This window comes from Pseudorasbora parva, chromosome 1 (genome assembly GCF_024679245.1).
Source record: "Pseudorasbora parva isolate DD20220531a chromosome 1, ASM2467924v1, whole genome shotgun sequence".
Classification (NCBI taxonomy): Eukaryota; Metazoa; Chordata; class Actinopteri; order Cypriniformes; family Gobionidae; genus Pseudorasbora; species Pseudorasbora parva.
Window position 1 is genome coordinate 4,389,045 of NC_090172.1, and position 14,609 is coordinate 4,403,653.

Sequence of the window (14,609 nt, forward strand, 5' to 3'; positions counted from 1 at the left end):
CCTATATTGTGTCACAAAATGTACTTTTATTAGTTTTTCAGGCGAGAATGTAGTTGTTTAAAGCTCAAATATGTGATTTATTTATTAAGAGAGCTCCTATTTGAAAATTTGATCTGGTGTTTTCGGAGGTGTGAGACCCAGGCGATCACCGGAGCTCAGTGCTCATCAACCCCGGTGAGAGCAGCTTTAACTCGGATAGTCTTTCTGCCGACTGCCGCTGCCTGGCAGAACACCCTCCCATGACGCGAATTCGCGTCTGTTGTGTAGTGAATGTCACACGCGAATGAGCACTTTTTGTATATAAAAAAAACACAGATTTGAGCATTAAACAACAATATTATCGCCTGAAAAAGTCTTCAAACTACGTTTTGTCACACATTAACAGTAGTATTTTTTACAGAAAAGAAGTCAAGTGACCCAGTCAAAATGACTAGCAGAAACCCCTCCCATGATGCGAATTCGCGTCTGTTGTGTAGGGAATGTCACACGCGAATGAAGCGAATTTGACGCGCGAATGAAGCGAATGGATTAAAAATGTTCACACGTCCAACTTCGCGCGAATAGCGCGATTTATTCGCGTCATTCGCGTGCGGTGTGAACGCAGCAGTAGGCGTAACTTGCTGTAGTAGCTGGAACTTGCTGTAGTAGCTGGAACTTGCTGTAGTAGCTGTAACTTGCTGTAGTAGGTGTAACTTGCTGTAGTAGCTGGAACTTGCTGTAGTAGCTGGAACTTGCTGTAGTAGCTGTAACTTGCTGTAGTAGCTGTAACTTGCTGTGGTAGGACGTAACTTGCTGTAGTAGGCGTAACTTGCTGTAGTAGCTGGAACTTGCTGTAGTAGGACGTAACTTGCTGTAGTAGGCGTAACTTGCTGTAGTAGCTGTAACTAGCTGTAGTAGGCGTAACTTGCTCTAGTAGCGTAACTAGCTGTAGTAGGTGTAACTTGCTGTAGTAGCTGGAACTTGCTGTAGTAGGCGTAACTTGCTGTAGTAGCTGTAACTTGCTGTAGTAGCTGTAACTTGCTGTAGTAGGTGTAACTTGCTCTAGTAGCGTAACTAGCTGTAGTAGCTGGAACTTGCTGTAGTAGCTGGAACTTGCTGTAGTAGGACGTAACTTGCTGTAGTAGGCGTAACTTGCGGTGGTAGGCGTAACTTGCTGTAGTAGCTGTAACTAGCTGTAGTAGGCGTAACTTGCTCTAGTAGTGTAACTTGCTGTAGTAGCTGGAACTTGCTGTAGTAGCTGGAACTTGCTGTAGTAGGACGTAACTTGCTGTAGTAGGCGTAACTTGCGGTGGTAGGCGTAACTTGCTGTAGTAGCTGTAACTAGCTGTAGTAGGCGTAACTTGCTCTAGTAGCGTAACTAGCTGTAGTAGGTGTAACTTGCTGTAGTAGCTGGAACTTGCTGTAGTAGCTGGAACTTGCTGTAGTAGGACGTAACTTGCTGTAGTAGGCGTAACTTGCGGTGGTAGGCGTAACTTGCTGTAGTAGCTGTAACTTGCTGTAGTAGGTGTAACTTGCTGTAGTAGGTGTAACTTGCTGTAGTAGCTGTAACTAGCTGTAGTAGCTGGAACTTGCTGTAGTAGCTGGAACTTGCTGTAGTAGGACGTAACTTTCTGTAGTAGGCGTAACTTGCGGTGGTAGGCGTAACTTGCTGTAGTAGCTGTAACTAGCTGTAGTAGGTGTAACTTGCTCTAGTAGCGTAACTAGCTGTAGTAGGTGTAATTTGCTGTAGTAGCTGTAACTAGCTGTAGTAGGTGTAGCTTGCTGTAGTAGGTGTAACTTGCTGTAGTAGCTGTATCTTGCTGTAGTAGGTCTAACTTGCTGTAGTAGCTGTAACTTGCTGTAGTAGGTCTAACTTGCTGTAGTAGCTGTAACTTGCTGTAGTAGGTCTAACTAGCTGTAGTAGCTGTAACTTGCTGTAGTAGGTCTAACTTGCTGTAGTAGCTGTAACTTGCTGTAGTAGCTGTATCTTGCTGTAGGAGCTGTAACTTGCTGTAGTAGTCGTAACTTGCTGTAGTAGGTGTAACTTGCTGTAGTAGGTGTAACTTGCTGTAGTAGGCATAACTTGCTGTAGTAGATGTAACTTCCTGTAGTAGCTGTAACTTGCTGTAGTAGGCGTAACTTGCAGTAGTAGGTGTAACTTGCTGTAGTAGGTGTAACTTTCTGTAGTAGTTGTAACTTGCTGTAGTAGGCGTAACTTGCTGTAGTAGGCGTAACTTGCTGTAGTAGGCGTAACTTGCAGTAGTAGGTGTAACTTACTGTAGAAGTCGTAACTTGCTGTAGTAGGCGTAACTTGCAGTAGTAGGTGTAACTTGCTGTAGTAGGCGTAACTTGCTGTAGTAGCTGTAACTTGCAGTAGTAAGTGTAACTTGCTGTAGTAGGCGTAACTTGCTGTAGTAGCTGTGACTTGCTCTAGTAGGCGTAACTTGCATTAGTAGTTGTAACTTGCTGTAGTAGGCGTAACTTGCTGTAGTAGCTGTGACTTGCTCTAGTAGGCGTAACTTGCATTAGTAGTTGTAACTTGCTGTAGTAGGCGTAACTTGCTGTAGTAGGTGTAACTTGCTGTAGTAGCTGTGACTTGCTGTAGTAGCTGTAACTTGCTGTAGTAGGCGTAACTTGCTGTAGTAGGTGTAACTTGCTGTAGTAGCTGTGACTTGCTGTAGTAGCTGTAACTTGCTGTAGTACGTGTAACTTGCTGTAGTAGCTGTAACTAGCTGTAGTAGGCATAACTTGCTCTAGTAGCGTTACTAGCTGTAGTAGGTGTAACTTGCTGTAGTAGGTGTAACTTGCTGTAGTAGTTGGAACTTGCTGTAGTAGGACATAACTTGCTGTAGTAGGCGTAACTTGCTGTGGTAGGCGTAACTTGCTGTAGTAGGTGTAACTTGCTGTAGTAGCTGTAACTTGCTGTAGTAGGTGTAACTTGCTGTAGTAGGTGTAACTTGCTGTAGTAGCTGTAACTAGCTGTAGTAGGTGTAACTTGCTCTAGTAGCTGTAACTTGCTGTAGTAGGTGTAACTTGCTGTAGTAGCTGTAACTAGCTGTAGTAGCTGTAACTTGCTGTAGTAGGTGTAACTTGCTGTAGTAGCTGTAACTTGCTGTAGTAGCTGTAACTTGCTGTAGTAGGCGTAACTTGTTGTAGTAGGCGTAACTTGTTGTAGTAGGTGTAACTTGCTGTAGTAGGTGTAACTTCCTGTAGTAGCTGTAACTTGCTGTAGTAGGTGTAACTTGCTGTAGTAGGCGTAACTTGCTGTAGTAGCTGTGACATGCTGTAGTAGATGTAACTCGCTTTAGTAGGCGTAACTTGCTGTAGTAGGTGTAACTTGCTGTAGTAGGTGTAACTAGCTGTACTTGGTGTAACTAGCTGTAGTAGGCGTAACTTGCTGTAGTAGGTGTAACTTGCTGTAGTAGGCGTAACTTGCTGTAGTAGCTGTGACATGCTGTAGTAGGTGTAACTTGCTTTAGTAGGCGTAACTTGCTGTAGTAGGCGTAACTTGCTGTAGTAGGTGTAACTTGCTGTAGTAGGTGTAACTTGCTGTAGTAGGTGTAACTAGCTGTAGTAGGCATAACTTGCTGTAGTAGGTGTAACTTGCTGTAGTAGGCGTAACTTGCTGTAGTAGCTGTGACATGTTGTAGTAGGCGTAACTTGCTATAGTAGGCGTAACTTGCTGTAGTAGGTGTAACTTGCTGTAATAGGCGTAACTTGCTATAGTAGGCGTAACTTGCTGTAGTAGGCGTAACTTGCTGTAGTAGGCGTAACTTGCTATAGTAGCTGTAACTGGCTGTAGTAGGCATAACTTGCTGTAGTAGGTGTAACTTGCTGTAGTAGGCGTAACTTGCTGTAGTAGGTGTAACTTGCTGTAGTAGGCGTAACTTGCTGTAGTAGGTGTAACTTCCTGTAGTAGGCGTAACTTGCTGTAGTAGGTGTAACTTGCTGTAGTAGGTGTAACTTGCTGTAGTAGGCGTAACTTGCTGTAGTAGGTGTAACTTGCTGTAGTAGGCATAACTTGCTGTAGTAGGTGTAACTTGCTGTAGTAGGCGTAACTTGCTGTAGTAGGCATAACTTGCTGTAGTAGGCGAAACTTGCTATAGTAGCTGGAACTTGCTGTAGTAGGCGTAACTTGCTGTAGTAGGTGTAACTTGCTGTAGTAGCTGGAACTTGCTGTAGTAGCTGGAACTTGCTGTAGTAGGCGTAACTTGCTGTAGTAGGCGTAACTTGCGGTGGTAGGCGTAACTTGCTGTAGTAGCTGTGACATGCTGTAGTAGGTGTAACTTGCTGTAGTAGGTGTAATTTGCTGTAGTAGGTGTAACTTGCAGTAGTAGCTGTAACTTGCTGTAGTAGCTGTAACTAGCTGTAGTAGCTGTAACTTGCTGTAGTAGGTGCAACTTGCTGTAGTAGGCGTAACTTGCTGTGGTAGGCGTAACTTGCTGTAGTAGGTGCAACTTGCTGTAGTAGGTGTAACTTGCTGTAGTAGGTGTAACTTGCTGTAGTAGGTGTAACTTGCTGTAGTAGCTGTAACTTGCTGTAGTAGCTGTAACTTGCTGTAGTTGTAACTTGCTGTAGTAGGTGTAACTTGCTGTAGTAGCTGTAACTTGCTGTAGTAGGAGTAACCAGATAGCAAAACAGATTTAAAAAGCTGGCAAATATTAAATTGTGCTCAGCCTCCCTCTGTCTTTCGGCATGAGTCCATAGCCTGTTTTCATGGCTGCCATGTAACACCTGTGAATTTATTTCCCTTGTAAAAGCTTTGTGCTTCACCCCTGTGGTAAAAAATCACGTAAAACAGCATTCACATACAAAACACTGGGTCAATATTATTGTTTGAAATTATAGTTTTAAGTAGAAACTAGTATGAAAGGAGATTAAAAAGTGCACAACTCCTCCTAAGTGGAAGCAAGATACTGTTTTCCCCTCACGTGCAACCTAGCGTGGATGAGTCTTGATTCGGGTTAGTAAAATAACAAAATGTAGTTTTAAGTAGAAAATAGTATTTATGTAAAGAGATAAAATACAGAGTAGCCTATAGTAAATTGTATCTTTTTATACAAAAAAAATAAAAATCACGATAAAGTATACATGCTAGTTTTTTTAGCAAAAAATATGAAGGCTGGAATGAAAATTGAATGATTTTTTTTTGTTGCGGTGATGGCGGTGACGATCTCAGACCCGCGGTAGGCATCACGTGACCGTGCGGTAAAACGGTAACCACCCCAGCCCTAAGCACGCCTCGCCCTGTGTTTCCTGATTTTAACCCACATTTGCCTGGTGTTAATGTCAAACCCTGTTTAGTTTACCATATAACAGAAGTTTGCAAAATTCATAAATGATATCTTAACAAAAACCAAACTGTTTAAAAAATCTGTAACACTTTATTTTGATGGTCACCTTCTGGACATTCTGTCGAATATAAATAACGCCGTACCTACATGTGAACTAACTCATTACAGTTTTAGCTGAGTATTAGTAGACTGCTAAATATCTGCTATGCTCCTCCAACAGATATTCTGCTGACTATAGGTAACTTTGCAAGTACATGTGAACTTAAGCCTAACTGTCTTCTATAATTCTACTAATACTCTAATGAGAGTTAGTTGACATGTAGGTGCAAACATTACTTATTGTCAACAGAATATCTATTCGAGCTGCCGAATATGAATATGATCTAAATCATATTCGAGCTGCCTAGGCTTTGTCCATTTTTTAGTCTACTCTCAAAACGTATTACTTCACTCATGCATGTAATATTCCGTGACTTGCAATGCAATGATCTTTTATTTTAATGCACTTCATTGATTATATTATGTATTTTATTGATTGTCTTATTGTTTGTAATCTTTTTGACTGTTCTTATACTTTGTGCATCACTTTGGTAGACTTTGGTTGTTTTAAATGTGCTGTATAAATACACATTGTATTTTATTGTAATATCTCAAGGGGACCATCAAAAAAAAGTGTAACTGAAAAATCTATTTCGTATGTCACGTGAATGTCTCAAGCTCTAGTGTGTAACAGTCATAAGCTTCATGTAATGGGACGGCTCTCTGCCTCGGGCTTGAGTATGAGCACATTTGGAGGGCTGAGGGTCATCAGCTTGTATGTTGTCATGAGTTTACCCTGAGGTTAACAAGGCTGTTTGCTCAATTTTTTAATAGCGCTTAACAGAATAAAGCCAAACTCCATATTGTAGGGGGAAATATATATGTTCACTTTAACATGACTCAATGCTACTGATTTAAACTAAATCATGTTGGTTATCCAGGTTAAACCTCTTACATATTTTTTTCTATAATCACAGGGTGCATCTAATAGATGATCTGTCATATGAGGACGTCAAGAAGTGCTACCGTGGATCTGTAAGTACCAGATGACATACAGTTCAGTTTGATTATGTAATATCTAACCTATACAGTGCCCTTAAAATATTTTGACACTTAATGCATATTAAAATGTCTGTATATATATATATATATATATATATATATATATATATATATATATATATATATATATATATATATATATATATATATATATATATATATATATATATACACACACACACGCACCAATCAGGCAAAAGTGTGAAGTGAATAACACTGATTAGCTCTACATCATGACACCTGTTAGTGGGTCAGATATATAAGGCAGCAAGTGAACATTTTGTCCTCAATGTTGATGTGATAGAAGCAGGAAAAAATGGGCAAGCGTAAGGATTTGAGCAAGTTTGCTCTATTTGCTCTAGTTTGTATCTATCAAAAGTGCTCCAAGGAAGGAACAGTGGAGAACCGGCCACAGGGTCATGGGCGGCACACAATATTATGTCATAATGTTATGTCTGATCGGTGTGTGTGTGTGTGTGTGTGTGTGTATATATATATATATATATATATATATATATATATATATATATATATATATATATATATATATATATATATATATATATATATATATATATATATATATATATATATATATATATATATTATACATACATACACAGGCTACACTGATTCTTAATAAATATATTAAAGTTATTTAGCCAAGCATGGGGCGTTTATTTTATTTTATTGTTGTTTGATTAACATTAATCACACAGAATATTAGGTCTGGCTTAACACCTTAACCGGTCCTACTACCGCTACCTCAAAATCTCATTCCCATCCGGGTCACGGCACCAATGTAACTGGTCCTACTCCGAGCAGGACTCGAACCGGCATCTCCAGAATGGGAGGCCGGCATGCTAACAAGAAAACTAAAAACCACAGACGCTAACACAGTGCTATCTTGAGGCCAGTGGAGTGAGGTTTACATTTTCGTCTCTTACTAGATGGCCTCCGTTACACTCACCCCCCTAAATCTCACTTCCATCTGGGTCACGGGACCAATGTAACCAATCTAACTCGACTTGCTCTGAACGGCGTTTCACAAGTTCACACTTACATATAATTTATAGAGAGTAAATTTAAATGGTTTAGAAATAAAAAAGAGCGTGAAGAAGGGTTGTGGAGGAATGCTGATAAAATGTCAACAAAATGGAGGTAATATATATATATATATATATATATATATATATATATATATATATATATATATATATATATATATATATATATATATATATATATATATATATATACACACACAGTTTATATCATTTTCTCTCAGATGAGACTTGTCTTTTTATGCCCCCAGGTTCTGTTTGTATAATATATGCCTTTATTCTCATTCATTCATAAACCAAGAAAAGAGATCCATAAAGCTTTCCGTTGACATTTACATTTATCTCAATTAATCCTGTTTACATATTTTTGAATGGCTGTCACTGGAGTAAGATATGTTTTGCTCCCAGATGGTGTAGTTACAGCCTCTACCAGCCAATCGGGCAATGCTCACCAACTAAACTTTGACTTTGTGTCATACATATTTTTTTCTGAACAATACATATATCCTCCTCCAAAAATCTGATACAAAATATTGTCATGGATATCAAGGAAAAGGACTTAAATTCAGAAAACTGACAACATTTATTACAATATAATATAAACTGACAATATTTTATATTTATATAACAGTCAAATCAATGTCATAGCAGAAGATCAAAGTCCATACAGGCAGGACGGCTAGATCTCTGAGGAAAAAGACAGCTTACGGGAACAGGGGAAAATCACAGTCCACAAGAGCAGGCAGAGATTTAAACCAGGCAGACGATCCCTTGATTAAGTGCAGGCAAGGGCAGATAGAAATAATCCAGCAGGCAAGTCAGAGATAGGAATTCCTGGCATAAGAAAGCTGGACTAAAAAATAGAACAACTGAAGTAAACGTGTAATAAAACAAACAAAACTGAGAGGTAGAAATAGTAGCACTAATCAAAAAGAATAAGAAACAGCTGTAAGTGTCGCGTTTATTACCGTACTCTGATCAGCTGCGAGCAGCTGACGTGCAAAAGAAAAAGAAAAAGAAAGAACATGTGCAAGAGGAGAGAAATCAAATCTCCGACGTGACAATAATATTTAGTTCAACATGTCATGAGGTGGAAAAAGAACTGCATTAGAGGAATGACCATTATTTTTAGCACTCTGGTGTTGTAGTGATTTTTAGTGAATGTATGAAGTCAGTTGTCAAGTTTACTTACTCAAGTGTTTTAAGGGATCACATTAACTATCAACACATTCCAGTAACATTTGACAAGAGAAAATGTCACAGTAATTTTTGTACAAGTTGTGTTAAATTCCCTACAAAAAAAATGCCATTTGGTTTGATATCTTTAATTTCAAAATACTTTTTGTCTCACTGTTTGTACAAATGATTTAGTTGCCTTGCTAAATTGGTAGATTTCAGAATAGATTCAGCTATAGGTCTACTTAACTAGCCTGACAAGCCAGACCCACATCAAGATGTTTGGTCTGGAAACTCACCGTTGACGGCTCAATCCGAGGGACGGATAAACGGTTGTCTTTCAAACTCCCTCTGCACGCGATAGGATAGCACTACAACCAACCAGAGCAATGAAGGTGAAACAGAGCTCGCTGACAGATTAAACTTTCGCCATATCTGGTTGGCAAACCTCCGAACACATCTTCCCTTTTTAAGAATGACTTCAGTGCCCTTCTTTGTTCTTTTCTCAGAGAAAAGCTTAACTCCAAGTCTTCCAGAGTCGCGGCCAAAGCTGATTCGAAAAGACCGCCGTTCACCAGTTTCTGTGTTTACTAGAAGCACGCAAACGCAACTCTGCCGTCATTATGGCCCCGCCCACCGACTCTATACACGATGTGATTGGCCCGACCAGAGTTTGGGGTTTACAGCTCAGAGGGGTATTGAGAGTTGCTAGATGACACTCACGGGCAGATTAGATTTGCTGCCGCTAGGGTGCGTCTAGATTTCTAGGCTACAATTTAACAGTAGCAAGTCAAGAAATAAATAGAATAATCAAATATATATATATTATTTAACTGCTTAGTCTTCACTCTATACATTAAAGGTTTAGTTCACCCAAAAATGAAAATGATTTAATTAATTACTCATCCTCATGTCGTTGGGTACCCGTAACACCTTCGTTCATCTTCAGAACACAAATGAAGATATTTTTGTTGAAAGCTGACGGCTGAGAAAGGCTTCAGAAAGGCCTCCATTGGCATTCAGTACATTCCCACTGACAAGAGCCATAAAGGCACTAAAGACGTCGATACAAAATCATTTTACAATGCGACGAAAATAGTTATTGTGCTCACAAAAATCCAAATAACGACTTTATCCACCAAGTTATTGATGTGAACTCGACGCATGCGCGAGAATATGACGCAGCTCCGCCGTTCATGACCCGGAAGAGGAGGAGCCGCTATCGCCTGAGCTCACGGCCGAGACCTACACGGAAGACAATAACTTGTCAGATAAAGTCATTATTTAGATTTTTTTTTTGCGCACAAAAACTATTCTCATCGCTTTTTAAAATGATTGTACAGCCACTGTAGTGAGATGGACTTTGTATCGACGTCTTTAGTGCCTTTATGGCTCTTGTGAGTGGGTCAGTGGGAATGTACTGAATGCCAATGGAGACCTTTCTGAAGCCTTTCTCAGCCGTCAGCTTTCAACAAAAATATCTTCATTTGTTCCGAAGATGAACGAAGGTCTTACGGGTGTCGAACGACATGAGGGTGGGTAATTGATAAAATAATTTAAATTTTTGGGTGAACTAACCCTTTAACTACAGGCTACACTGATTCTTAATAAATAAATTAAAGTTATTTAGCCAAGCATGGGGCGTTTTTTTATTTTATTGTTGTTTGATTAACATTAATCACACAGAATATTAGGTCTGGCTTAACACCTTAACCGGTCCTACTACCGCTACCTCAAAATCTCATTCCCATCCGGGTCACGGCACCAATGTAACTGGTCCTACTCCGAGCAGGACTCGAACCGGCATCTCCAGAATGGGAGGCCGGCATGCTAACAAGAAAACTAAAAACCACAGACGCTAACACAGTGCTATCTTGAGGCCAGTGGAGTGAGGTTTACATTTTCGTCTCTTACTAGATGGCCTCCGTTACACTCACCCCCCTAAATCTCACTTCCATCTGGGTCACGGGACCAATGTAACCAATCTAACTCGACTTGCTCTGAGCGGCGTTTCACAAGTTACATATCATTTATAGAGAGTAAATTTAAATGGTTTAGAAATTTAAAAAAAGAGCGTGAAGAAGGGGTGGTGGAGGGATGCTGATAAACTGTCAACAAAATGGAGGTAAGACGGCTGCATATATATACACTTCTTTTATTGATTAGCCGAGTACTCTCAGTCTCTACCTGTGTCAATTATCTGAGTATGCTCCTCCCGAACCTTGTTTAATAAAAACATCATATCTGGCATGGGAGGCGGGCACACTTACAAGGAAAATAAAAGCCGAAGCTGCTAGTGTCAGTCTCCAGCATGTTTCTTGAGGCCAGGGGAGGGAGGTTTACATGCTCGTCTCTTACCACACTCTAAAAAATGCTGGGTTAAAAACAACCTAAGTTGGGTTGAAAATGGACGAACCCAGAAATTGGGTTGTTTGAATGGGTCCATTCACTGGGTTCAAACAACCCAATATCTGGGTTTGTCCATTTTCAACCCAACTTGGGTTGTTTTTAACCCAGCATTTTTTAGAGTGTAGATGGCCTCTGTTGCACAGATTATGGACTTAAAGTCGGCATGAAACAGAAGTTGTAATAGTCTTTTCCTCCCTATTGTGTCGGGTATCCAAGTTAAACGGCTTCTCAAAGAAGCAAAAATGTAGAGCGGGACTTGATTTTTATCTGTGTGGAATTGATTGGATGGTTGCTATTGGTGGATCTCATCTCATGCCCTTGTCATCAGATTAGAAAAGAGATATAACTGCAAGAGGGAGGGGAAATTATTCTGATTAAAGGTTATGAGGCACATGAATTTAAAAAAAATGATGTGCATGGATAAATCACTAATAATAAGCACAGCAAGCAAATTTAAACATTCATTGGGCACTCTTGATTGGATCAACCCATCTACATAATGGACATCCTCTAAATAATCTGTTGTGTGCACTCTGAGCTGCAGGAAGCAAGTGTGAGAGAGGCAAATTGTGCTAGAAACAAGCCCACAAGTTTTTCCGTCGAAGTGCAGTGGGTGTTTCTGCTGCGCGCATGTGACAGGGCAGTGAAGAAAGAGAGAGAGAGAGTGAGGAAAAGAAAAATAGAGCAAAGCTTCTGAAGTAAGAGGAACCACTGTGCTCGCTCACAGGAAGAGGACGAAGCTGAGCTGGCTTTCGGGTCCCGGGATAGGGTAACTAACTGCAGTACGCACACGCGGCTCGAGGCTTTTTCTCGCTTGTGTCGTGTCAGCATGCTCAGCTTGGTGCAGAGCTCGCATCCCTTACGAGAAAAAAACAGGCTGCAGAAGAGCTGTGTGAAGCAACTGATTTCCCTTTCCTCTGCTTCCTCACAGACCGTCAGCAAATACAATGCGCAGTACCACAAGCTTTTCCAGAGCGTTCCCAAAGAAGAGCTTCTGATGAAAGGTACGTCTGTTGTCATTCTCCTTCTATACCGCATCCCCTTACCTTTCACTTTACTGCATCTCGCTGCTCCTTGTAAAGTGACCTTGTGATATGATCCTATCAATAGTGATTCTCTAAAGTGGTTTATGAGAAATTTTCGCACATGCATTATTAATAAAATGTCCATTAAATACAAAGGGGGGCAAAGATCAGAAACCTCTAGTGAAAATGCTTGATAACACGCTTTCATCAGTTAACATGAAGTAGGCCAATGCAGCTTTGTTGATTATAATTTCAACATTTACTAATACATTATTAAACTCAAAAGTTGTAGGCCTATTTGTTAACACTAGTTAATGCTCAACAATGAACGGCTGTATTTTTTATTAACTAACATTAACTAAATATGAATAAATACTGTAACAAATGTGTTCTTAAATTGTTATTTAATGTTAGCTAATACATTAACTAATGAAACCTGATTGTAAAGTGTTACCAAATGCTTCCTATTTATTTAATAAAATATGTTTTACAATTTACAAGCATTATTTTTTTGTAAAATATTTAATATAACTATGTACAATACCATGATTAGTAAGAATTTTAATGTTTTTGAAAGGAGTCTCTTATGCTCACCAAGGCTGCATTTATTAGATCAGAAATACAGTAAAAACAGTAATACTGTGAAATATTTTTAGAGTTTAAAATAACTGTTTTCTAGTTGAATATATTTTAAAATGTAATTTATTCCTGTGATCAGAGCTGTATTTTCATTATCATTACTCCAGTCTTCAGTGTCATATGATCCTTCAGAAATCATTCTCATATGATGATTGATGATTATTATTAATGTTGAAAACATGTAAATAATTTTGGATTCATTGATGAATATAAAGTTGAAATGAACAGCATTTGTCTGAAATATAAAGCTTTACTAACATTACACAAAAGTTTGTGGTCAGTAAGATTCTTTTAATTTTTTAGAAAGAATTTAAAGAAATTAATACTTTTATTCTGCAAGAATGCGTTAAATTGACCAAAAGGGACAGTAAAGACATTTATAATGTTACAAAAGCTTTATATTTCAGATAAATGCTATTCTTTTGAACTTTTTTATTCATCCAAGAATCCAGGAAAAAAGGTACACAATTGTTTTCAACATTCATTATTAATAATCAGAAATGTTTCGTCATATCAGAATGGTTTCTGAAGAATTATGTGACACTGAAGACTAGAGTAATGATGCTGAAAATTCAGAAATAAATGATATTTTAAAACGTATTCAAATAGAAAAGCACTTATTTTGAACGTATTTTGAACAATTTTTTTTTTTTTTTTACTGATTTTATTGTATTTTTGTTCAAATAAACGCAGCCTTGGTGAGCAGAAGAGACTTCTTTCAAAAACATAAAAAAATCATACCAATTTAAAACTTTTGAACAGTAGTGTATATTGTTATATGATATATTTTATAATATTGTTTACAAGTATAACAAGTGGCAGGAGAAGACAACTATGCATTGATGTACAGAAGTATATGTACATAAATGCACATTCATTTAAATAATTTAACTCTGTGTGTCCTTAGAGCTGCATGAACACACGTTTATGTAAAACCTGATGATCATATTCATATTATCCAGCATGAGCCAAAGAGCATCTGACCGTCTGCAGAACATCACATGCTTTTTTGATTGATGACCTAGAAAAATGTTGTCAAGTCACAACTTGTGTTTCAAATGTTTAATAACCCTAAAACTTAATTTCAAGGATCAAATTTTATTAATAATCCCAGGTTTTCAGTGTGTTCCTAGTCTTTTTTTTTTTTGGTGTGTGTTCTGTTTTGAATGTTTGAATATATGTGTTAAGTGTTACATGTGAAGCACCTAAACTAATTGCCCCAACGGGATTAAAAAAAGCTCTAAACTAACTAAACTAATCTAGACCCAGATGTATTGCTATTTAATCGTGATGTTTGGTTATGTTGTTGCGATCTATCTGACATTGGTATCAGTTTTACTGCTATGAGCTGTCGTTCAAGGGAAGCAAGACGTCAGAATTTGATGCTGTTCTTGAACTCTCTCTGGAAAGTATCAGTTTACCTGCAGTTCTCTTGTGTAAGTGCACTTGTTTTGACCCCTCTTTAGTGTACTCCTGCGCCCTGCTGCGAGACATCCTGCTGCAAGGCCGACTCTACATCTCTCGAAACTGGCTGTGTTTCTACGCCAACCTCTTTGGTAAAGACATCAAGGTGAGCGTCACGTCTTCGGCTTATGATTACAGCTGGGATAGACTAGAAGGATCATTCCCAGGAAACGGTGGCATTTGTGTTAGAAAATGGTGACATTTTTTGTCATTTGTTTTGAAAACTGAACATTATACGAAGTTGTGCTCTCCCATAATTCCTAAAGAACCAAGTTCTATTACCCAATTATTAGAATAGAGCCACAATATAGGGCATTTTACACTTGAAATTTTAAGATCTGCGACCATTTTTGTGATTTCCACCTAGATTTGGCCTACCCAAATTAAAAAGCCTCCCATACACACATACAGTGGTCTAAGTCCAAAATTTTGGTGTAATTTTACAGGAAACCCTTTGA

General features: G+C 38.7%; 1 protein-coding gene across 2 annotated transcripts in view; it reads left to right on the forward strand.

Moving 5' to 3' along the window:
• The window catches only part of gramd2aa (GRAM domain containing 2Aa), a 54,392-nt gene that overhangs the window by 22,615 nt on the left and 17,168 nt on the right, over positions 1 to 14,609 (forward strand). For both annotated transcript variants that reach the window (XM_067453767.1, XM_067453855.1), the window contains exons 3-5: positions 6,290 to 6,347; positions 11,955 to 12,027; positions 14,154 to 14,257. In XM_067453767.1, coding sequence (XP_067309868.1) covers positions 6,290 to 6,347; positions 11,955 to 12,027; positions 14,154 to 14,257 — 235 coding nt within the window. The remainder of the gene's footprint in view (positions 1 to 6,289; positions 6,348 to 11,954; positions 12,028 to 14,153; positions 14,258 to 14,609) is intronic.